The following is a 23802-nucleotide window of genomic DNA, read 5'->3' as shown; positions in this document are numbered from 1 at the left end:
TGAGGTACTCTCTGAGATCTATATATATATATATATATATATGTATGTATGTATCTATTCATATATCTATCTATCTTGTCAGCTAGCTATATATTTATCTGCATGCATGTATCTAGGAGCCTATCTATCTATCTTTGTACCCATCCATCCATCTTGCTAGCTAGCTATATTTCTATCTGCATGCATGTATGCATTTATCTATCTATTTATTTATCTATGCTTCACGAGATTAAAAGTTTAATTTTGTGGCACTCATGAATCATGTCCATTACGTACAGTGTTTAGGCGTTAGTATAGTTTACTCTTTTTAATCACCGCTCTCCCTTTTTTGTAGCTTTGGTCCATTTACCTACATCTTATGACGTGAGCAGGGTAAAGAGAAATATGACATTCATCCAATCGACATACGGGGCATTTTGGTTTTACCCACATTACTGACAGTCAGTCGTTCCACCCTTGACCAATATAACGATTTAGATCCCATCACCATTTACCTAATTTTCCCCCTCTCACTCATTGTGTTGCACGAATCAAATGCATTTACCACTTTTGTGTGTCATGTGTGTGTTTTTGCAATCGCCTCATGACCAATGGCCATTTGAAAACTTGAATTTCACGGAAGCGACAACTCTAGAGGAGGAAGAGGGAATCCTTACCCCTCCCCCCCCCATTTCTTGTCACCACGTCATTAAACTTTGTCGATCTTTGCAAAATGCCTATTCCAAATTCGCAAATAGAGAGAGAAAGAGAGTTTTTGCTTTCTCCTCCCCCCCCCCCCCCCAAACACACTGTCTGCCATTAGTCACCTTTGCTGCGGCGGCCATCGTTCGGCGTAGGATTGTCATCTCCCGCAGCCGAAGCACTCATATTATAGTAGTAGCAGCGGCCCACCCAGTTCGTCCATCCAGGGGCTATTGAGTTGAGCTGAGCTGACAATCATATATACATATTCGAACTTTTTGATGGAAGGTTTTGTGTGGGCGAGTAGAGAGGGAGTCATTTTGCATTCGCCAGTAAGAAAAACAATCCCATAGAGATCGATTTCAACTTTGATCTCCATTCGCCTTTTGATCGTGATGCTAATTATACATTATGTAGAGGGCCTACATTAAATACACTGTATACGTATTCATATATATATACATATATATATATATATATATATATATATATATATATATATATATAACTAGTTGGCACCTTAGGGAGACATATTGGGGGGAAGTGTCTTCATTAGGGAAACAACTGGTCATTAAGGAGACAATTTTCGTGTCTCCATTGCGTAAACTGCCATTGAACATGTATGAATAAATTTGCATATAAAACAAATGGAAATGTCTTCCAAATGACCCATCTAGGAGTATATATATATATATATATATATATATATATACATACATATATACATATACATATATACATATATACACATAATAATGAATCAGCTGCTCTAATGCTATTCCAACATATTTATGTGTGGACGGGAAATACTGAACGGGAGATAGCTATGTAATCGGAATTGAAAAGTAATGGAAACGTAATGAATTGAAATTCAAAGATTAGAAAAAAAAAGAGAGAGAGAACCATTTTTTTTTTTTTTTATAGTTGGAACATTTGACTTTAGGGCTGTAGTCATTTTCCTCTCGAACAAAGCTTTGGGAATTAATTACTAAAGCACTGCTTTGTTGTTGTTGTTGTTGCTTTTGTTTTATCCGTGCCATGACACTAGTGCCTGCCTGACAAGAAGGGACGAGCAAGGTTTGGCAGCATTTATTAGCGACATTTAATGAGGAGTTTGGTATCGTCGACATTTCATCACTAATTCACCCCCTGATTCCGACGTTCTTGATCTGGAGGTGAATGAAGAAGTCATCTCAGGGTCGCGACAACCATACCGACCCATTCTGCGTGCGTACACCGTCACAGGGGAGCGGCTAGCTGGCACAGGCACCAAGACACGGCACGGCAACGCGAATGCAAGCATAGTTTAAGGGACGTGAAAAAAGCAACAACAATCAATAACAACCCCAAAACACTCTTTTTGCAGGCGGCAGGCATTCTTGATGAAGCGTTCGTCACTTATCTCCGTGCGATGAACTTGTGACAAATATGATTCTGCACTTCCGGCTTTAGTAAGCACGGCCGAGTGTTTATCTTTCTGTGAGCGATATACCAGGGTGCCCGGTATAGTCATTCGTCCCAGAAAAGTCTTGAATGCACGTGTGTTAGTCGGTGAGATCGCGCCATAGTATCTTCGCTCAGTGGGTGTTGCAAGTAACTTTGCAAATGAGTGTCGTCTTCATGTAGTTATTGAAAATTTAAAAGTCACTCATAGAGACGAGCGGACAATGCTTGCATAACTAATAGAATATCACAAATATTCCTTTGAATTCTATTTGATATAATTCTATATGAAAACTTTTTGATGGTGGACCATTGAAATTAGTGTAACCCAATTCACTTTTGAGTAGATTTGAGTAGACATGATTATGCATCACCGTTTATGAAACTCACGGTCAGGGATTTTACCTCATTTCAGATGTGGAGGATATTGTGTGACGTCAACTTGGGCTGAAAAGTAGGCCTACTATGACGCGATTGTACATGTCTATGAAGGATGTCTTTAATCAAAGTACAGTGTAGTAGCATTCATCTGTTGACGTCACATTACTCTCTTTTATATCCCTTTTCTACTCATTTTGAATTGAGCATTGATGCAGGACTCAGAGCGTGGCGATCCTGGGTAATCCACCATCAAAGTTTCCCCCGCAAGTTTAATATTTAGATACAAAAATTACTATGTATCCAAAATTTTAACCCACAGAGAAAGCTTTACGGTAAATGACCGGGATTGCCTCGTTTTTATTCTTTATGATTTATGTCAATTCAATCATTAGCATTCATCTTCTTCTTCTTATCATTATTATTGTTATCGTTATTATTATCATTATTATCATCATCATCATCATCATCATCGTCATCGTCATCAACCTCGCCATCATCATTATCATTGTTATTATTATCGTCACAATGTCTCCACTCATTACCTTCTTAAGCTTCGCTTTCACCCTTCGGGCTCCTTCCTTTTGAAAGTTTGTCATACGAAATGTTTGTTAATCATTTCGCATTAATATGATTATAACAGATGATGATATGGTCGTCTTTTTCCATGGTAGCGTTCTCCAAAAGAGGGTCCTACCATTATGATAATTACCCCCATCATTATCATGCAGGTACCCATTTATACACCTGGGTCAAGAGGAACATTGTGAACAAAGCATGTTGTCCAGGGATGGACACTCTGGGCAGGATTTGAACCTCATACCTTCTCCTTACAAATTCAAAACCTAATCCACTAAACCATAGTGCTACCAAAATTCAATCGCTAAGCGTTTTTTTTTTATCCTGAAATTCCTTGAAATGCATGGTATGTCAATGTGCAAGAAAAGCTATAAACATTGGCTTCTGGAGAGCTTTCAGATATTTTCATTCAAGTCCCAATGTGGAGTTTGCTCGTCCTTACTTTTCTGTAGTAATTTTGTTATGTAATCTTAACTAGTTTGTGAAGACCAAATGTAAGATGACCCCCCCCCCCCAAAAAAAAAAAAAAAAAATGCTTCTCTGATGTGAGTCTCTGAAGAAAGACGGAAACACAAATGCATTAAAGCGATGAATACAAGATGGCGCGAAGAATATCCTGAGACATTGGAGTAGGTATTATAGCGCAGCAGCCCGTATCTTCGTGGGAATTCACTTCACCTATAACATTGAACATTATCAAAGGAAACGAAAAACGTGTTTCCGATGTGGGACTTTTCTCACACATAGTGATGTAGCTTGAGCTGTGTAACATTCACGCATGTCGTTGCCGTGTATGTAACAGCTGAAAGGCCTGGCCTTAATTGTCCAAAGGGGACAGCGTGGTCGCTGAGGCCAAGGTGGGTTCACAGCCATGACCTTCATGAAGAGAAAGTAAGGAAAGGATGAGAGCCAGAAGCATTTGTGGCCCATGGAGGGTCCCCGAAGACCCACCAGGGTAGGCCGAACATGACATGACACATGGCGATCGCAGCAGACAGTTATAGGTCATCATTGGCGAAGGATCTGGGATGAAAGACATACCGGCAGGGGCTGTGATACCTGGTGCAGACGTTATACGTTCAATCGAATCATGACCTAGCCTTCAGCAGCATGACTTGCTTCGTGGCACTTTGCTCACATTTATATCAACATAAGGAGAGCGCATGTATGTCTTCGCATAAAGGAAGAAAACGTAGCCATTCTATTAGTGTGTCACGTACAGTTGATCTTAATGTTAGGAAATCCAAAACGTGTATCAACTGAATGCACTGAAACAAAAAAGCAAAAAACCAGAATGATGGCGGGGTTTTGAAAGGAGGATTGGCTTACCTACCAAAAGAAAAGTTAATAACATAGTAGTAAATATGATATAGTATTATGATAATAAATAATAAGTAATATGAATGAATGAACAACTAAATAAAAAGAAATAAACGAATGAATAAAGAAATGAATAAAGTAATTGAATAGGTAAGTAAGAAATAAAATAAGGAAAACAGGTCATCGGCTATTTTCCTCATCGCTGGCAAGTTAAATTTCGGTCAAAGTCAGTCAAGTCTGTCAAAATCAGCCATCGAGAACATAGGGCTCAATATTTTTTCCTTTTTGCCTGTTTCATTCCTTCTCTATAGTAATAAATATTACTTTCAGTAAAATATCACTCTCTGTTTCAGTAAGTTTTGTTATATTACATTGAATATGGCAAGGAGACATGGCGGCACTTTCAGCTAATTAAATAAAAATTTCAAAGATGTGATATCAGTCACAATCACAAGCTCAACTGAAGTAATGCGATGACGTAATCACCCCACGATACTCCAATTGGTTCGTTCATGAGGATATTATGAAATCATGCAAAGCGTCCATGATTGAGCAGAAATAAAAAAATCCCCAACCCCATTATACAAAGTGCTCAAAACTGGATTGCATTTGACGGAGGAAATGATTATATTTGATTATTTCGTTCTGATTTACAATCACGCGCACAAACAAACATTCGTAATAGGTATTATAATAGATGTTAAAATGAGTCCCAGCAATTAGAGACATTGTGATATGATGACGTCATGACCATGTTATCACGACCTCGTCTAATCTGCATAATAGTTCGTGACCCTGACTGATATCACACTTTTAGGGTAAAAACAACAACAGCAAAACTTGATAATGCCACAAATTTCTTACAATTCTTTTGATTCTCTAAAGAAGAGGTCAATCATCTGTTCTGTTGATATTACTGTCTTTGTCAATGCAAGCTTGAACACGGAGTAGCTTTATTAAAGTGTCATGCATGCGATGTCTATATACAATGTACCATTGTGTCCTGGATGAGTCGTATGGACAATGTAAGCGGTTATCTAGATCACAATTCATTGAATAAATCCCACCAACTTGATCCAAGTTCCAAACCACTTCATAAGTCTATCTTCAGCTGATATTTCTCTAATATGTATCTTAGTGTTGTAATTTTCATGTATACACAAGTGGAGAAAAAAAAAAGACGAGAAAAAAGGAAAGTCGTTTGCAACGAGTCACCGTGTGAGACTTGTTTAACAGTCTGGGATGTGTGTGCGGCCCATTGGCAGTTACTGAAACGTTGCGACAAACGTGTTCTGGAGCGAACTAGAGAGAGAGAGGGGGGGGGGGGCGGGTGGAGGGAGGAAGAGGGAGAGGGAGATAGGGAAAGCTAGAGAGAAAGAAGAAAGAAGCAACTGGTGTAAATTGGCACTCCACCAGACGTTGTACCTTTCAACTTTCGCCCCGTGTCTCCCCGAAGCGCCTTTGAAGTCGCCCCGCTGTACTCCGTTCTCATTAGGCGTCGATCCGAATGACATCTGCCATAGAAGGGCGGATCAGGGGACTTATTTCTGAGAGGGGATTTTCAGATAAGGTGGGGCTCAGGTGCTGCTTTGGGTGTAAGTGAGAGGGGGAAAAGGAACTATTTTGTCACAGCTGTTGCCGTGATTTGATTTCTGGGACCACAGCTCGAATTCATTCAGATCTTTAATTGATAGCTTCTCTGCCGTTAACCACATCACGTCCTGTTTTTATTGCGAAGTCAGGTAAAGGTGCAAAGAGCTAAGATGGAATTGCTTTCGTGCCGGTACTCCATGATCAGATTACGGTCAATTTTTGACTTTCCTGTCTCTTGGCTGATCATCCAGCATCAGCATTTATGTAGGCCCTATACTTGGTATAGTTGGGCCAACTTTGTGTGGTCTGAAACAGTAAAGAAACAGTTACAATTTCATCACTGAAACAGCTCCGTTATGTTTTATCAACGCATACTGCATAACTACCGTTTAATATCGACATAAGATGCCCCGTTCGCCAAGTGTATTATAGCAATGGAAGTTATATCCTTAATGTGTGCAATAATTCTGTTTGATGCATTCACAGTAAAATAACGCGTTGTCACCAATGTTTCTGGCGGTGCGTTCTTTGTCTGTGGGTTAAAGTTTGCCCCTTCGCCCCATCCAGTCTGCGTCGGACTGCTCGGTACATCTGTTCTCTATGGGTGTGTTGCATGTGTTTATTGTTCGATCAAAACGATGAGTTGTTTGCCCATCTGTGTCACAACCAATCAGTCCCTCTCATCCGTCTTCATAAGCAGCTCCAGCGAGCTTTGCGGGGCCAGGCGCTCCGACCATCACCCGGGCTCGCTGGGGGCTAAGATATAGTCAGACGACAGCAACGGGGTAGGCATGATGTGGTAGGAGTGCGGGGCTCAGCGCATTAACGCCAAGGTGTACCAGCGAACATTTGGGTCACAATGTAACGACAAAACATTCCTATTGATTCTTTTAAACAGAGAGAGAGAGAGAGAGAGACAATAAACAACAACTAAAGCTGACGAGGCCTCCTGTGCTTGACGCAAACATATCATTCGTAAAGCGGCATGTTGTTGTAAGACGTAGATACCGCTCACTTACCTACTTACTCAAGTAGTGACGGTGAAGAGAATTCAAATTGATGACTATGAAAGGATGCGCACAAAACACACACGGGTAAAGTTAGAGCAATGGTGGGAAGGTGTGAGTGTCGGCGAGATGAGGATGGATTGAGCTGAGCAGGGATGAACATCAGTTTAGTCATGGGTGGTCCAAAACCATCGAAGATGTGTGCAATATTGATTAAGTTACATGAATGGGAACCTTTTTTTTTTCTTTTTTTTTTTCCTGATGTTGTATTCCAAATGCAAGAAAGATGTAAATGTTAAGTCTGCCTGCAAGTAGATCAGCTTCAATATTATGTTCCTTTCGACAGTAATGAGATAATAGCCGGTACCCAAACCGCACGGACTTAATGGCAGGACCCTCTGGTATACCGAGAAGAGGTAACCACTGAATAATAGGCTACTCTGGATAAAGAAGACATGTTTATCATCATTATCTTCTGTTATATACTCTATCGCCTTCGGAAACTAGATGCATCCGTATAAATCATAGTCTATTGGGAATTCGGGATCTCGTCGGAGACGGATGAAATAAGATGTCCTATACTGGAGTCAAACCACAATCCGTCCGAAAGCTAAAAATGATCTGACTCCCACTGATACACAGCGAAATTCATGCAATATCAAAATTGTCGCCAGTCGTTTGCGAGATCACTTTTGCAGGGGTAACAATTAGTACAGACGAATTTAAACGGTAACAAAAATCTTATGATACAGTAGTCCTGTTTAATATCACAATGCATGAAAGAGAAATCCACAATTTTTGTTTAGCTTTCGTGGCGTTTAACTTTGATAAGCAATCGATGGATGGCAGTATTTCATGCCTTATCGTGACCTAATAATCAGTCTGACATAGTCATAAAGCACAAAGACATGTGAATACCAACAAGCCTACAAATTAAGGAACATAGAAGTCTTTAACCACACTTTCACTGAAAGACAAACTCTTAAGAAAATAGCAGATGAACAGTTTAATTGCAGTCCCTTGATTTTCTTCATTGTGTCATGATTATTGCCACATAAAGTCTACCGTGTGCGTTGATGATACTGACATTTTATTTGTAGACCTCTTTTAGTAATCATCTGTCTATGCACCTCGCAAGGAATAATAATGACATGAAATTTATGAGAAATTATTTAGTTACCCCTGTAATTTGATCGGTGCAGTATAATTCAGTAGGTAAATTGTGTATATCCCCTGAGAAGAATCTCATTGACCGGTAAGGGCTTTGATGCTCCAGTGTACGTGTGTGATAACTGGTGTGTAGCGATTGAGAGTAGGAAATCAGCAGGACTGATAATGTACCTATATTGCGTGAGCGTAGTGGTGTGTTATGCAAGAACATGAGTGAAAGAGCGAGCGAAAGTGACAAAGCGCAAAAGGGTGTGTGAGAGAGGCGTTGAAAGAGGGGGAGTGAATACCGAAATTAGCTGGTCACCTGTGTTTTTGTTATGATGTAATGTTTAATAGGGAACCGTTTGTGGCTTGCCCAGTCTGTAGGCCTACATGTCTTATCATAATCCGACCTCTTTTTATATGTCTATATTTTACTGTTTTCTTTGTATGAATACTTCTTTTGTAACCCTTGTTGTCCCTTTTACGATGTAATTCTTTGCGTAATTCAGTCTTATGAACACGAGACATGAATACCTCAATAAAATACCCTTTATCTATTGCCATACCATGATTCCGAGGGCATGGAATTAACGTCATTGAGATCGTGATGTTTCTGGTGTCATCAGCCTTCAGCGTATTTTGTTTCAACTCCCTTTCTACATCAATTCGATTGAAGGCATAAAGAGTTTATTCAAAATTCACGTTCGCCACTTTAAAGCCATCGCAACTTCATACAAGATGCGCTGGTCCACATAATTTGATTTTGATTCCGATATACGACAAGGTCTGTACTAACTTTACATCTACTTCTGATCTTGGTGGTGGCAGTACATGTGGGTGTAGGAAATACAATCGAAGCGTTAATGTACCATTGTAAGCGCCATGCCACACGCCATTCATGGTCCAAGCGGATAATTTGACGGACTAGTCTTAGGACTTGGTCTAGACTAATTCTACATCTACTCCTGATGGTAAATTTGCGGCGATGTTTGTGTACATCAAACGTATTACAAGATTAACATCAACAATAAACACTGGCCACATACGTTTGAATCTAGTCACACTTTGATTAACATACTTGATCAAAAGATATCTGATCAAGATCCACACTAACTTCACGTCTACTCTTGATCTTGGCAGCCGTATCGTCTGCGTCGCAGGGCTCTCACTGCCAGCGGGAACCCGCCACGGACAAAGACGGGAAGAAGAAACACACGCGGCCAACCTTCTCGGGCCAGCAGATCTTTGCGTTGGAGAAGACCTTTGAGCAGACCAAGTACCTGGCGGGGCCGGAGCGGGCCAGACTAGCGTACGCCCTAGGGATGTCAGAGAGCCAAGTTAAGGTGAGTTTCCATTAAGAACACCAACTTCCCTCGTCACAATTTCTTAATCAATCAAATGCAATAACAACAACAACTACATCAGAATGACATTACTATGTAATCCATAACTATAGGGGCTACAAAACTGCTAATTCCAACGCAATGTTGGATTGCACGAGGCTAAATGCTTGTATTTTTTTACTCATTTATTATACGTCAGAATGACGTTGTTTCTCAAGTGAAAAACTTTAATGAGTGATGTAAGCAACGAAATCATCCATGGTAAAGAAACTCCATCTGAAGAGGATGAAATACATAATTATGCACCCATACATTGTAGGAATTGATTCATGCTTACGATTCCTGCCGTGCTTACTACACTAATATACTACAACTACAACACAATCATCATCAGCATCATCGTCATCATGTAGTACAATAATAGATAATTATGTACTATTTCTTTCCCAGACATAATACATGGGGTCACCGTCTTTCAATCGTGCCGATTTTCTGCAGTTCGAAGGAAGCTTATGATGCTGATGTGGTCGTTTGTTGTGAAGGCTCCGAAGATCATTCTGTGTTGTTTTCTACATCTGCTTATTTTGGTCTGACACATACACACGCACACACACACACACACACACACACACACACACACACACATGTATGTAGATACATATTATATATATTCTCATGTACAAGATTCAGCACAACATGGCAGCCATCAATGCACAGCACTACACATCACCCATGATTGTTAGCAACACACGACAGTACCATCCAAACAAGTTGCTGGCAATTCCTACCCGAACCCAACTCTATCGGAACTCATTTTTTCCACGTACAGTAACTGCTTGGAATGGGCGTCCTAAAAACGCCCTTGAAGCCACTTCATTGCAGGCCTTCAAGGGAGCTCTTCCACTCAGCATCTAGACTGAGGAACTGGATTTTTTACTCGCACCATATATTTTTAATGCACCAACAAGCGTGCACTGCAAATGAGCACCTAAGTTCAACTCCTTAGCACTACATCCTGACTTAGGGATCCTGCTGAGTATCTTCGTAGAAGTAGAAGTAGAAGTAGAAGTATATATATATATATATATATATATATATATATATATATATATAAATATACGTGTATATAAGTACTCAGTAGTCTGCACATTCAAATCGTGATGTTCAATCGACGAAAAGACAGAGTCATATGGTATTGGCATCCATTTTACGTCAGGAAAAGGGGAATGAGAATGATAATAATATAAAAAGAGATGAAGAAATACTAAGAATATAATTTAGAGAATGATATGCATACATATATATATATGATTATATATGTATATATATAAATTATATAATTCATGAAGAGTTTAAGTGCAAAACAAATGTATTCTTTTTTTATCAAAATAAGAAATTTGACATTGAAGCTAATGAAAAAATAATCGAAATACGATTTAAATAATATCTTTAAAAATTTGTTGTTGTGTGATAAATGCAGTATCATTATGAAGAGTTATTTTTATTCTTTTTTTATAATTAAAAAGGAAAATGGCATTTTATCTCTTTCTGCATTCAAACTCTTCTTGTAAGGGAATTAGAGGAAATGAGCTGAAAGAGGAAGCTAACCCGGGCCACTATTTTTTTTCTATAGTTTTGTCTTTTGATCAGTTACAGATTTGGTTACATTTTAACTTTAAAAACTAAATACGATCTACATCTATACCTTGATTAGTGACCCATTTTTTAAGCCCTAATCCGTGAAGTATAGTGACTGAAAAAATCAGAGCAGTTGATTTATGCTTGCATAGTTATGATTCATTGACTGTACAATCCACTGACTGAGATGTACAGAACTCTCATGCTTTGTAGTCCAATACGTGATCTGGTGTGTCTGTCTGGACTGCGTCATAATAGGCTCCTCATTCCAGAGGACGTTGATATCGTAGCTAGACAGGACACTTCTAGGATTACGACTGTGGAAATGCACGTTTGATGCTGACAACCTAATTTATAACAATGTAAGAATGACAGCTTACGATTACAGTTGAACGCAATTCCACTTCAACATTTACGCAGATATATATGTTAATTACTCGTTTTTATGATCAGTATCGTAGAGGACTCTTCGTGAAGAGAGAGAGAAAAAAAAAATCTCGTCAGTCAGGATGTTGAAGGAAGACGAGGCAATGCCCTTCGGAAACATCGCAATTGCCTGCCTTAGTCTAGCTTGGCAGCAACGAATAATCAAGAAAACATTAGACGTTTCCCTCGGTTCGTAATGGCCTCCTTTGACAACCATCAGTGTGTATGAATTCAAATAAAAGTCCCATCAATTGGTCCTCGCTTGTTGTTTGCTCGCTCCTCGCATGATTTTAATCACCCACCATTTGGCATAAACGGGCGCCATTAAGGGAAAACTGTGTTCGCTTCTTGTGTTTTTGCCCCTCTAACAGCAAACGCCTACGTCTTCTCCTTCTCCTCGCGATATGCACCTAGAGAACGCTTTTCCCCATCCCGAAATGACGCCCCGCGCTCAAACGCGGCGCTCCTGAATCTTAAAAATGGCGTATGCCCGTCGGGTGTAAAGTCTGCTCCATGATCGACTGCTGTATTTCCATTTAAATGACAAAATGGCATTACGTTTCTCCGCCGATATTCACATTGCTCGAATTTTATGAATTTTTATCCTCCTCCTGTTCACCCCCTAAGTATGAATAAAGCGGATACTATAGCATGAATAAGTCGTAATTCAAAGAAACTGGAACAGGCATATCCAAATGCAATGCAGCAGCAAACACAAATCAACCAAAATTACCCTAGATTGTTGACGTTGTTATTTTGTATTTATCTGTGTACGCATGCACAGAGAGAGAGAGAGAGAGAAAGATATATATATACATATATAATTATATATACAGATATAAAAGGTGCATCTGAACATATTATCCTGTTTTCCTGCTGTATTATTACACCTTGTCATGAAGGTAATGGCTATGTATTATGTATTTCTTTCATGGATCATACAGTACTGGCTGTAAAAACGGGATACAATTTTGGTGTGAAGGTCATCCGCAGACCAGCTTATGCTCATAGTGCTTCAAAATTACTTGGTTAGTTTGTTGATTTCTTCAGGGTAAAAAAAAAGAAGAAGTGACATTCAGTAGAAACCCGAAAGTAGGCAATGTAAACTTGTTGTCGACTATGACACATAGAAACGGATAAGTACCCCCTTTTTCTGCCGTGGACGAGTAAGTTGCGAAATCCCACACTCTTTGATCCTCGCCCGTTCCTCTCTTCCCACGTCTCAATACTTCGGGGACTGGTGCCCTGTAATTTCTCCGTCTTATTGCCCGCCCAGGAGAAAGCAAATCTTAGGCCACTTTTATTGTGGAAACCGTTTAACCACTCTTGAGCTTGCACAAACACGGCGGTGGATTTTCGCTGCTCTCTGTAGAATTAAACGGCTTTGATGTGGAGCAACGGACGCGGGAATGGAGTCGGATATGCGAAAGTGCAGAAAGATGCAAGGCGAGTGCACCAATCGTCTGCAAACGTTTCTTTTTCTCTTCTTGTCAGCTCGAAGAAACGATACGATCAAAGCTTTCATATCGATAGCAACAATGTCGGCACGTTTCTATTGGGCACCCCCTCCCCCCCCCCCCCCAAAAAAAAGAGAGAAATACTTTCATTTCTTCACTCACCTACAAACGACAGTTTCTCGAATAAGTTCGAAAAACCGTCATTCTTAAAGATCTAATACACATTTTTTGTCACCATCAATGTTTGGACAATTCTTCTCTGCTTTACTCCTTATTTTTTTTTACATTCCCTTTTTTCTAGTTTCTTCTTCTTTTTCATTTTCTTTTGCTCGTTCTTTCTCCCCTTTCTGCTAATTCTGCTAATTTCTCTAATTACCTCTGTGCCTGAATATCGCATTTATTGGAATCTACTCATTAAGCTCCATGTGCCTTTGCACAGCGAGAAATGCAAGGGTTTTCAGGAAAGTGTGCGATGACTCCTGTAAAACCCTCGGCCTTTAGAATCGGCGTGCCTCAATTTCTCTGCCTCACCCGATGCGTGATAAACAAGTCGTTATGTTAAGTGAAAACATGGAACCCGATCCCTTCGGTACTCGCCACCTGCTTTTACCTATAACCTCATTTGTTGGGCATTACTCTAATAACTCTTTCGAGATTGCTTTGAACACCTTGCTGGCAGCACAACACCGGCACTGCTCCCCCACCCCCTTCCCCCTCTTTCTCTCTCGCTCTCTCTTTATCACCCTGCCTCTTCTCCCAATCCTTTCTTTTATCTGTGTCTTTATGACTGGCCTAAATATCGACATTTCGTCTTCGTTTATTTTTGACTTTCACCTCTGCACAGCCGCTCGGCAGACCTCACTCCCTCTCTCTCCCCTTCTCGCTCTCTACCTCCCCGTTCGACCGCGCGTCTGGGTTCGATTGCAAGATAATCTAAGGTGGGATTGGGCCGGAGCTTATGCAGCAATAGAGTCGTTGTTTGGAGTGTAAAGCTCCTCCTTCTGATGTCGTAACCCTGGTGAGGAGAGCTCGCCAAGGTCACGGGGAGCCGACTTGTTAGCGCGCCGCTTCGCTCATCTGCTATCCTTGTGCGTAGATCGCGGGTATATTCCCCTCGCCGCCGCGGTTGACTGTGCCTTATCCACCCACTTAAAAACGCGCGGATCGTTTCCTGTATTGTAATAAGTGTTTCAGCTCGAATTTCAAGTAGACCCTCCAAGAGCCAAGCGAACGGGTTATGCCCTCACGGTTGATGATGTTTTCAACTGAGCATCTAATCCACTAATATTTTTCTCTTCGTGGTGGTATTCCGGGCTGACGCGTGATGTCAAGTTCTACTTCGAAGCGAGAGTAAAAGGTGGGGGTGTCGCTCAAGTTGCCCTGCAGTGTAGGTATAGCCTGATTCCATTTACCCTTGTTGTGCTTGATCGAGCGCTACATGGCGCGCTCGTATCAGCGTGGAGAGCAATGCAAACATCCTTGCTTTGCAACATGATAGCAAACATTGAGAGGCAACTTCAGGCTGCTTACTCCCCGCGCAACACGCGCGCTGATGATGTACACTCGCGGAAAGTTCTCGTCCAAAGTCATTCTATGGTGTCCCTAAGAAAAACAACTTAATATTTGCTCTCATCAACGTGATGTTGGCTCCACAAATAGCTCATTTTCACTTCTCCTTCTTGCTGCCTACCTTGGAGCGATAATAGATGAACCCCAAGTTGCCAACAACGGTCATTTAAATGCACTTGTCTCTTTTGGTGGTCTCCATCTCGGATAGTCAAAATATCCGGTTGGTGTTTGCCTACCAGGCTTCGATTTGCTTTCTTATAATTCTGGTGGATTTGTAGAGTTTCTTCAATCTTCTCCCGTGGGCAAAGGAGCGGGAACGTCATGATGAAAAATAATCGGAAAACGTCGTCTGTTGGAGGCGATGAGAGGTAGGAACGACGAAACAATATGCCCTTGTACTTCGTCTGCCTACGAGCTTCGCTGTTGGTATCCGACTTAAAGGACCACTGCAGCAGAGCGAGATACCTCGAGGCTTTAAATATACTCACTGCAATGTTGTCATATCCAACGGTTCGTCAGACTAAGTACGCACAGGCTAGCGATTTCATACTTTGAGTCAGTTATACATGCGTTTTGGGTTAGAATAACTTTAATCTTTTCCTCGTTCAGGGAAAAATTGAAGTCAAACCCACAGCGTAAACAAAGAACGCAAACGAATTGGCTGTGAGGAGAGAGAGAAAAAAATACTTCACAAAAAAGCGATTAAGGTGGTCCAGGGAACATTCTGTTTTCCATCAAAGATGTCTATTTCATTTGTATTTGTATTTCATCATACACAAGATAGATATTCATAATCATGTCAATGAGCTATCGACAAACAAAACGCACTCAAAGAAGTCCATAAAAAGATCGCATACAAACTCAACCTTGGCACCCTTTTTTTTTCATTGAGAACTAGATTCCGCTATTCTCACTTTCTCTTTTTTTTTCTTCCTCTTAAAGCTCTTTACAGAACAAAGTTTCTAGAAGCATGTTATAAAATGTTAGAAATGTGTGTACTAAGTTACCAAACACTTGTTAAACTAATCTATTGATACCGTAAGTTTCCCCATTTAAGAAGAATTTCGCGTTATTTCAGCACACGGACAATTACTTCGTGATAGGTTTATTGTTGTGCTCACTTTAAAATAAGGTATTTTTCTTCTTCCTTTTCATTTTTGTCTGGGGGGGGGGGGGGGGTCATCACAATTGACCACTTATACCACAAGTACTGAGGTTTCTGTAGAGCATCCATTGATTCACGTAGATTACACGTGGGGTGGGAAAAGGGAAGATTGCCGCCGCTTTAAGACTATTAAATTGAACACCTCTACGACGGCGTGCATGCACTCCGCTCTCATCGCCCCGCTCTGCACTCCCCTTATAGTGTGTCATACCGCATGCGGGCTCTCTTATAGGTTGCACGAGGCAAAGTGTTAAGCCAGGTCAGTCGTATTATCCAGTGCAGGGATTGACGGACAAATAACCCAATGAGCTCCGCCATCCGCGCCGGAGCTTTAGGCGCTGACAGAGTCTCCGCTCGACAACAAACTCGTCTGATGATAACAAGACACTGCACACCGATCCAAAAAAATATAGGGCCCTCGACAGCAAAGAGAGAGGGGAAAAATGTTTCGCCCCATGGTAACTGATGATTATTAATATGTATGTCTGCGTATATATATATACATGTAATGAGATATCTCCTGATATTAAAACACGCGCTCACACTCACATATACATACATTAAACCCAAATTGCGAAAATGCATCGTAAATTTTTGAATTGTAACGCCTAATTTTGCATACACCTGGGAAGTCAGCATCTTATACCTGACAAAAAACTAAACAAAGCGAAACAGAATAAGGACGAAAATCAAGAAAAAGTTATTATCTATCAACGAGCGTATATATGTATGTGTGTGTGTGTGTATATGTGTGTGTATGTGTGTGTATTAATGTGTGTATATAGGTAGATAATTATATACAGCTAAAAGTGTCTGAGGTTTCCCACTTTTTAAATTTTTCTCGCTCACCTTCCAACATCAGAGAGAACTTTGACCACATGACGTAAGTAAATACAATCACCTGTTACACAGTGTTTCAAACATGTTGGTATTCCATAATGTTACAGTGTCTTGAACTGCTAACTTATAGATATGAGTAGATTTAAACCCTAAGTTCATTCTTTTCTATCAAAGGATAGACCTTAGAATTCACGCGAGCATCGGGCTGTATTCTTCTACTGATCCTGAACAAAAACAGATTCAATGTATATATTCTCAAAGGAAAAACTCTGAAAATGAAATAAAGAGAAAAGGAGGACAGGGAGGGAGAGAGATGGAGGGGGGGGGGAGGGAGAAGAAAAATGAAAGAGAAAAGGAGAGAGACTCCATGAGAGGGAGTGAGAGAAACTCGTTGGGGTCTATACCTCAGATCCCTTTTCCCATATGTGTGGATTAGAGGCTAATTTACACCAGATATTGGGCCTACTCCCCACACCTGACTTTGCCATACCAAGCCAGCCCAGATCAAAGCTCACACCGCATCTTCGCCGAAAATTGGACGGAAATCCCTCCTCAAAGAAGCAGCCAATATCTGCCAACAGGTTCCTCTCTTATTCCATTATTCGATGGGGTTTCCTAACCCCCTCCCCTCCCCTCTCCTCCTTTCCACACCATATCCTTCCAAGTGATTCCTGGAACGTGTTTATTCATCTCATTAATGCCAACACTTCATGTCATGCCTAAATAAAGGTATATATATATATATATATATATATATATATATATATATATATATATATATATATATATTTATATATATATATATATATATATACCTATATATATATATATATTTATATATATATATATATATATATATATATATATATATATGTATATACACACACACCAGAATTTCACTCGACCACTTTCAGGTGTAGAGACTGTGATAACGTACCGCAAATCTTTCAGATGGGATTGATCTTTTTGCACCTGAAATCTGATTGCGATGCAATTGGAAAAATACAATAAATACAAATCCCTCAGTTCATTTGATGCATTGACTGATTTGCAAAGAAGCTTTCGATACTGTTTTCACATAAAAGGGAGATTATAAGTTATGTAGGTATGATATCCAAATTTTATAAATGCAATTTTTGTAATCAAATAAACATGCTAAGCAACACATGAATTGGAACAAAACTTTCCCTTTATGCACAAATATGATAAGTATAATCATATATGTATATTGAATAATAATCATGCATACACATTACATTATACCTCCACACATATATTTACTTTTAAAGCGATTATAGTGATATTTTGTCAATCACACCATTCTCAATGTGAACCCGAGTACGTCTTACCAAAAACATATTGCGGGAAAAAGCATGTGGTTACTTTTACTTAATGATTGCCGATCATGGATTTTGCACAATGAATAATGTTTACACGACCAAGGGTGAAATGATTCTCAAGAGAATATTCCGTCAACTGTTATTTCAAACAAATGAAGTAGTCTATATCTAATTAACTGATTCCACTATATTCTAAATCTTTCAGATGGGATTGATTTTTTGCACCTGAAATCTGATTGCTATGGAAAAAAAAAAATAAATGCAAATCCATCAGTGCGCTGGATGCATTGACTGATTTACAAAGGAGCCTTTTGCTGTCTCCACTCGCAACAACAAGAAAAAAAGGAACTTCCACAAAATGAAGTGGTTTACTGTTTGATATCCAAATTTCAAATGTGCTATTTTCATAAAGAAGCATGCTAAGCAACAGATAAATTCAAGCAAAACTTTCCTGAATACAGACACACAGAATATCTATCTATCTATCTATCTATCTATCTATCTGTCTATCTATCTATCTATCTATCTATCTACCTATCTATCTATCCATCTATCTATCTGTCAATCAATCTATCTATCTATCCATCTATCTGTTTATCTATCGACCTATCTGTCTATCTATCTATCTATCTATCTATCAACCTATCTACCTATCTATCTATCCATCTATCTATCAGTCAATCACTCTATCTATCTATCCATCTATCTGTCTATCTATCTATCTGTCTATCTATCTATCTATCTATCTATCTACCTATCTATCTATCCATCTATCTGTCAATCAATCTATCTATCTATCCATCTATCTCTCTATCTATCTGTCTATCTATCTATCTATCTATCTATCCATCTCTCTCTCTCTCTATCTATCTATCTATCTATCTATCTATCGAATGTATGTCTATATAACATTGTATATGATTATGTATGTAATCATATCTATACATACACGCCTTAAAGTGATCATAGTGACGAGGTAAAACTATATGAATAATGTTAGGTTGATTTACTGTATGTCAATTCCAACATTCTCAATGTGAACCCGAGTGCGTATTTCGGGGGAAAAAACGACAACATGTGATTACTTTACTCTCTCTAAAAAAAAAAAATCAATTTTCACTCAAAATTCACTCCAATTTCACTCTAAATTCACTCTTTTTTGTATTCACTCCTTTAAGAGTGAATATTTTCACTCGATTTTTTTTAGAGAGTAGTGTAACTTAATCATTGCTGATCACGGATTTTACTATTTCATCACAACTGCAACCACCAGTCTTAATTAAATATTTTTTTAAAAAATTGCATTGTGGAAACGATGTTGAAATGACTCAAGAGGATATGCATCAGTATCTCAGCTATATATAATTTTCAATAATTGAAGTCGTTCATATCTTAACCGATTCTGATGTTGCAATTCAATTACATGCAGGAAGACCCGCCGGCCATACTCTGTTAAAGTAGGCCTTCAATGTTCAAGCATGGGAAGTTCGAGTATGTGTGACGTCACGTATCAAGGGGAGCTAGATTGCTATCACATAATATATTTCCTCCGTCACTGCTCCGCGATATTGAAGATTGATGGTCTAATTTGCGCATGTTCTAATGGGAAAGAGGTAATGTTGGCTTCCATATGCATTTGTGCCAATATAGTTACAGTCTTCTGCAGCTTGGCACGCGGGGTCACGCACCATTAAGCATTGGCGGGAAGTGCTTGTTGCACCGTTAAAACAAACCGTGCTGTAACATGACATATGGTACATACCACTCACCGGAACGACTGATCAGACCAAGATTTAACATAACCAACAACAATATTAAAACTCCTCCTATATTTTCGACATTAATTTAGCATCTATTTCCCCTTTTTTTCTTTATCTGAAAGGGATGGAACAATATGGACGTCGGTATTAATAGCTATAATACATAAGTTATAAAAGTTATGAGTATTTCCGATTCCGAAGATGTCATCCACGGACCGAGTTTTATGCCTCATTTAGCTGGGCAATTGAAATGTCAATAGCGTTGTTATCAGCAATAAAGGCCCAATGATAATTTTTCTGATGTAGAATCGCAAGAAATTGTATGACCTCTTTGGCCAGACAAGGATATAAAGTAAAAAGCACCATCATCCCGTTCCTTCAGATTCGTTAATCATTTATATCACTTACAACGAACGGTTTATGAGTCAGACACGTAGTCACCTCTCCATCATCGCGGACATCAAACCTCACTGGTTTAAAGAAAATTATACTGCGACGAGTTTTCCTTTCTTTCCTCTCATCATAACTATATTGCATGTTATGATTTGTAATCTATTTGTTGAGTGTATCTTCATGATATTGATCATGATCCATTAAAGAAAAACTCGTTACTTTCCATCGGTATTCATTTTTTTTTAGTAAAGATAATCAACATCGTATAACGAACAATCATAACAAAGTTGAATAATTATATACATTATATATCATCTTCCTGAATGCATTAAAATGCACGTTTACATGCAATCATTACATATGAACACCCACACACAAATATCATTTATAAATGCGCATATATATATATATATATATATACATGTGTGTGTGTGTGTGTGTGTAGATATATATTTCATTTTCACCTCGTGAACCTCACTAATTCTATACTTGCATAAAGAACTGTTCAAATTATATGCTTAAAGTGTATTATGCAGACTGGTCTAGTTTAATGGGTCAAAGCAAAACCAGACCGCATTTAGCTGTGTTTCTGTAAGAGCTGGTCTTTCATCAACACAACACCTTATTGTCTGAATTGACTTTATAAGTACATTTGAAAACAAGTTCAACACAGGGAAAGGAATACATTGTATCAAATTATGACAGAAAATAAGAAAGTTATGGAATACTGCAGAATCGCATATTTTCATCAACAGTGATGTTGGTGGCAAACACATGTGTAAATTTTACGAGATGATAATGTTTTCATCCAACTACTTTCCTACTAATTACTACACAACAATATAACAAAAATATTAGATATGTTTTGGTTGATAATCTAGCAACATATATTTCATTATATACTTTATGACTCAGCTTGTACTAAACGTGCTTACAAATTAACTGTTAAAACAAAATGATTTGTGAAATGTCTGTTTTGTTTTGTTTCCACACCAATATAACAAAAATGATAGATATGTTTTGGTTGATAATCTAGCAACACATATTTCATAACATATTTTATGATTCAGCTTGTTCTAAACGTGCTTACAAATTAATTGTTAAAACACAATGATTTGTAAAATGACTGTTTTGTTTTGTTTCCACACCAATATTACGAAAATAATAGATATGTTTCGATTTGTAATCTAACAACACACATTTTATAATTTATGATTCAACTCGTACTAAACGTGCTTACAAATTAATTGTTAAAACAAAATGATTTTGGAAATGACTGTTTTGTTTTGTTTCACCATGGGTGATGGATAAAGATAAAGATACAAATGCATTATTGAATCGAAGCCCAACCCTACCTCTGTCAATGTCTGTGTGTGAATACATAATTCCATATGAGTAAGATATCTTCCACAGGCAAACTACAAACAGTGGATAACTACAGTAATTATAGGAAATTTCGAAATCATGTTATTTTTTCAAACAATAAGAATAAAGCAACTACATAGAAAATATTAAATAGAATAAAAGCAGGTCTTAAGGTGTGACGGTATTAGCAGTCATGCCTTCAGCATAACATTTCTTTCTACTTCTTTGATCTTAGTAAGCATTATTATCAATGCTATATCATTGATTCCATTTCAAGTACAATTCAATTCGATACAATTTAGAATCAATTTCCAATATCACATTAATTTTTGTAAACACATTAATTGTAATAGATGCGTTTTTATATGAATCGACATCGCACCCAAAGTGCTCCTTAATTTGCAATTCTTGTCGTGACAGGTTTGGTTCCAGAACCGCAGAACAAAATGGAGGAAGAAGCACGCAGCGGAAATGGCGGCTGCGAAGCGAAAGCACGACTCGGCCCACCACACCTCGTCCTCAGCCGCCGATCACTACGCCCTCGCCCACCACTCGCTACTCGCCGCCGGAGCCTCGGCTGCAGCGGCTGCGGCAGCGGTGGTCGACCGCACCGACCATCTCGATTTGGAGGTCGACTCGACTCGAAGCGAACACTCCATCGACGACGTGCACGACGACAACGATGACGAAGACGATGTAGAGATTGATGAGGTGATCAATGACGATGTCGACAATGATAAGGATGTGATAGCGTGCAAAAGGCGGAGACTCGACAACCAAATAGAAGACTCCGATTTACACTAGAAACTGCATTACGCGACAACCTTAAAGGTTCAAGGACATTATTAAATTTTAGAGCTCTTTACATAAAACTTTATGACAATGTACTGATTTATATTGATGAATATTTGTTCAACTCTCCATTGTCTTTTCTTATTTATAACACATGAGTGACAGACTGTGAATTTTGTTTCAATCTGGAAATTCTTGTCGTACATATCGGCTTCTGTTTATTGTTATATTCTCCTTGGTGTGAATAGTAAGCTCCTGAAAGGCTAGACCAATCCTCATCCTGCTTGTAAACCAAGTTTTGATCAGACCATTAAAGCCCTTTTGACCCATTATTTAGCAATTTTGCATCTGCAGCAGAACAAAACTACAAGATGCGAATTCCAATGCTGGAATTAGCAGCGACCAGAAAAGAAACTGATGTGAAAATTAGCAAGAACAAAAATAACTTGTATCTTCATAATACCCTATGTTGCTAAAAATGAACAGGGCAAGGTTTGTAAACATGGCTCCTCTCTCTCTCTCCTATATAAAAATATATGAAAACAGGATGTTGTCCGAACGATTATTTTGGCGACGAAAGAGAAGAAAGAAAGAAAGAGCTTGAGAGGGAGACAGCGTTCTTAAAAAAAAAAGAAAAATCCGACATTCATATGTCATAATGTGGTTGATGTCTTTTCGCTGGCATAATGTGCAATTTTACTCCCAGTCAACCTGGCAAGTGAAGCTATCCAGAAGTAATTTCATTGTGTATGAGATGCACCATCTCTTGTTTCGTCAACGATAGACATTTTGTTAATCACATCAAATACTTTACTGTAACGCCAAATATCATGCTTAATTTTCTACGTTGTTGTTTTGATTAGATTGATTTGTTGAAGTTTCTTTGTAATACATGTATATACAATATCACACCAAAGAGAAGATTCATCGACATATTATCGAATCTCGAGGGAGTATCTTCCTGACAGTCACCACGTTTTGTTGTGTTCCATCTCTGTCCCTCTAAACAAACGAACACACCTACACACTAACGGACAAACAAGCTACTACATATTTTGATTACGAGGAGTTACAACAAAGATGAAATCAATACGCTTTTGATTTAATTTAGATTCATCGACATGATCGAATCTCCAGGGAATATTTTTCTGACAGTCACCACGTTTTGTTGTGTCCCATCTCTGTCCCTCTCAACAAACAAACAAAATAAACAAACAAACAAACAAATACACTGACAGACATATAAACTACTACATATTTTGATTGCGAGGAGTAACAACAGAGATGCATATATAGAAATCAATACGCTTTTGATACATTTTCGTTTACAGCTATTGCTGTATCATGTTGAAGATTTGTAATGAATGAGGTGTTCACAGAAATTATTTTGTGTCAATTGTGGCCCATTTAATCCCTCCAAGTCGCAAACACAAGACTGCTTATGTGCGTCAAACAATACAGTGTATGTTACATAAGGCCAAAAAATAAGTCGAACACTTGAAACCACCTGTTTGACAAGAATTTCTAACAGAAATAAAAACAGCTGGTATTCTCGTATTCA

General features: G+C 38.8%; 1 protein-coding gene across 1 annotated transcript in view; it reads left to right on the top strand.

The window, feature by feature from the left end:
- LOC139726758 (homeobox protein Nkx-6.2-like) overlaps window positions 1-22253 on the top strand; it is a 42464-nt gene extending 20211 nt beyond the window's left edge. Inside the window, exons 2-3 of the mRNA XM_071637750.1 lie at window positions 9294-9496; window positions 21870-22253. Coding sequence (XP_071493851.1) covers window positions 9294-9496; window positions 21870-22253 — 587 coding nt within the window. The remainder of the gene's footprint in view (window positions 1-9293; window positions 9497-21869) is intronic.
- Window positions 22254-23802: the final 1549 nt, after the last annotated feature.

This window comes from Diadema antillarum, unplaced genomic scaffold (assembly GCF_040938485.1).
Source record: "Diadema antillarum isolate AM-2024a unplaced genomic scaffold, OU_Dant_1.0 seq00000098_RagTag, whole genome shotgun sequence".
Taxonomy (NCBI): Eukaryota; Metazoa; Echinodermata; class Echinoidea; order Diadematoida; family Diadematidae; genus Diadema; species Diadema antillarum.
The sequence above is the reverse complement of the archived record's forward strand: the minus strand, read 5'-3'. Positions and strand labels throughout refer to the sequence as shown.